The sequence below is a fragment of the Panthera uncia genome, chromosome B1 (assembly GCF_023721935.1).
Source record: "Panthera uncia isolate 11264 chromosome B1, Puncia_PCG_1.0, whole genome shotgun sequence".
Classification (NCBI taxonomy): Eukaryota; Metazoa; Chordata; class Mammalia; order Carnivora; family Felidae; genus Panthera; species Panthera uncia.
The window spans coordinates 96,689,261-96,692,250 of NC_064811.1; the positions used below are offsets into that span (position 1 = coordinate 96,689,261).

At 40.7% G+C, this 2,990-nt stretch overlaps 1 protein-coding gene across 1 annotated transcript; it reads right to left on the reverse strand.

Moving 5' to 3' along the window:
* Window positions 1-489: 489 nt before the first annotated feature.
* On the reverse strand, window positions 490-2,763 carry TRAM1L1 (translocation associated membrane protein 1 like 1). Its single transcript, XM_049632647.1, has one exon. The coding sequence runs from the start codon at window positions 2,641-2,643 to the stop codon at window positions 1,531-1,533; it is 1,113 nt and encodes a 370-aa protein (XP_049488604.1). The 5' UTR covers window positions 2,644-2,763; the 3' UTR covers window positions 490-1,530.
* Between the last annotated feature and the right edge of the window lie 227 nt (window positions 2,764-2,990).

Sequence of the window (2,990 nt, forward strand, 5' to 3'; positions counted from 1 at the left end):
TACAGTCTTGGGGTTCCTGGGTGGCTCGATGGGTTGAGCGTCCCACTTGGGCTCAGGTCATGATCTCAACAGTTCATGAGTTTGAGCCCCGCATCAGGCTCTGTACTGACAGCTCAAAGCTTGGAGCCTGCCACAGATTCTGGGTCTCCCTCTCTCTGCCCTCCCTCCCCCACTCACACTCTGTCTCTCTCTCTGTCTCTCTCTCTCTCTCAAAAATAAACAAACATTAAAACATTAAAATATATATATATATGGCCCTATTCTAGCATAGTTTTTAAACATTGTCTCCTAAGAAAAGTATAAACACTCACATTATGGTGGTTAAAATGAAGGTTAAGACAAGGCAATAAATAAAATAAATACCCACTACAGCCCATTCTTTCTATTGGCTTTGGTAAAGATACTACCTATATATCTACATATACACATACACTTTAGTATACACACATATCCAAAATAAGGCTCATACAGATGAACATTTCCCAATTAAAGATGGAAACAGCACTATCGTTATAACATTATTTTTGAAAAGCCTTTCATAAGACTATACATCCCCCTAATTTGTAAGTTACTTAATGTGTTATGTTTTCCACACGGAATTATCCACTCTTTTTATAGATATAAATCAAGTAAGCATTGGTTTTCAAAATGATTTACAGGTTAAACAATATTTTTCCAAGATGCTGTGGATACCAAACTTATAACAAGCCTCATTAGGAATAATTTTTAATAAACAAAGCAAAAAAAAGCTAAGTCTGATTTCCTTTTACAGTAAATATTTAATTTTTTTTCATTTCTAGTTTACAAGTGTTTACAATGGACAAGAATGTTTTTACCTCTTCAGTAATACTTTTATATTAATTCAAGATATTTTGATTTAATATATGGTAATAAATCTTCACACATTCCCCATTAGTATTTTTTTTTTTATTTTTAAGGGCGATGTAACACTAATAACCACTACCTATAAAACGCATCATTATTTTGGTGGCTTTACAAATTTTTTCTCCAGTTGTAAGTTCTAAAAAAATAAAAATAAAAACAAAAATAGAAATAAAAAAAAATTGTAAGAGAGGATACTGAAAATGTAACAAAGTTGAATTCCACCTCCATAATATTTCCACTTTATCCTAAAAGAGAACTTTAACAAATACGACATTGCTATAACAGACCACCTTGCTAATGTTATAAAAGATTAGCAGGAGCCAGAAATTGTGCCGCTGATATGCGGAATTTGGTAGTTATAGCTACACATCATTAGGAAAATGTTCAAAGGGAACTAAACAAATTATGGTGGTGATCCCTGAACCATTTGATGATGAGTCGCTTAATCTATATCAAAATTTTTTCCACTCATGATGATCATCCTCTCCTCAAATACCTTTAAAAAAATACATTACACAGTACAATATCAGAAACCAAAGACAGCACAAACTATTTTCAAGAAGAGAAAAATCTCTAGCACAGAAAGGTATCTTGTAGTAAAGAGCAGACTTCTTTGGGGACCATAATCGATTAGCTTGCAATTCATTATGAAGATTTCTCTTTCTTTTTATGGGGAGAGTCTACTCTGTGTGAAGCTGCCACACCATTTTCTGTCCCTTTTCTAGAAGACCTCCCTTTGGTCCGTTTCTTCTTCACACTTGGGGCCTGAAGAGTAGCATCTTCCTCCATCCACCTCTGAAGTTGAACATTAAATAAATTCCATGTTATGTATGCCTGGATAGTGCAACTGGAGGACAGAACAGCAATTTTAGCTGCCAACACATTTACGTTTCCAGTAATGCCATCCGGATTCCGATTCTGCCCTCCGGCCAGGTGAAAGCCAACAGTCAGTACAGAAACAATTAAAGTCACAAGTCGACCCAAAATAAACACAATTGCCCATAGAGAAACCTCTTTCTGATACTTTTCATCGCTAAAATAAAACAGGTCACAAATGTGGGAAAGTAATTCCACGAAATAATGCATCATCAAGAGAACGAGTCCTAGATGGTTCAAGTACAAGAGGTAAGCTCCAGCGATGTGAAAGAGGTGAAGGCCAATGTAGACAAGTTGACGAGGGATATCTTGCTTTTTGGTTCTCTGGAAATAGAGTTCGGGGAAGGCATGAAACCAGTAAGCCAACTGTGATATGTAGAAAAACTTCATTTGAAATGTCATCATATTATGGGGATGAGCCCTCCATAAGAGAGTTGGGTCTGCCAGACAGTTTTCAGAAATTAGAATGAATGTGCCCCAAATACAAGAGACAAGGTAGAATACACTGAACTGACCAGATTCATTAAATTTGCTTTGTTTCGGTTTGGGGAACTGCATTCGCCTGTTGATTTTATCCAACACATACTCCTGAATTGTGGCGTGAATGATGATTGCCACTAGCATGTAAAAGAAAACCGTGGCCAGGTCTTTGATGCCGTAATAGTAAAGGAACTTTGATTCTGTGGCTCGGTCTTCTGCTGCAGGGAAGGTAACGCTGTGCTGAAGAGTAATAAAAACGATAGACGCTTCTGCTGTTCCCTCGAACATAAGCCCCAGCACGAAGAACATCCCCACACAGGCGACGAGGTCCGCATGATTCTGCAGGATGAATTCGTGGCTCAGGACTGGGGGGTTCTTGGTGCTCTTCTTACGAAACGCCATGGTAGCGCCTCCCAGATACTCACCGACGAGCCGCAGCTGCCTCCCCCTGGCTGCTCCTCACAGCGCCGCCGCTGCCGCAGCTCCGGGGGCTTCACTTCCCATCCCTGAGCCGGTCCCGGGTCGCCGCGGCCGCCCAGAAAGAAATAAATCAAAGGCAAGGGCCGAGCAGGACTGAGCATGCGCACCAGGGGGACGGCGGAGGCAGGAAAGGAAATCGAGCGCCGCGCCCCTGCCCGGCGTCAGGCCCGGGGTTGCGAGCGTTGATCTCGCACGTTGATCGTCGCCTTTTGATAGCCACTGCCGCCGTCGAGAGGCTCCTGAATTATTTTCCAATGGCATCTTCCTTA

Bases quoted from the DNA above. Each gene is read 5' to 3' on its own strand.
- TRAM1L1 (XM_049632647.1), bottom strand. From the start codon at position 2,643: ATGGCGTTTCGTAAGAAGAGCACCAAGAACCCCCCAGTCCTGAGCCAC.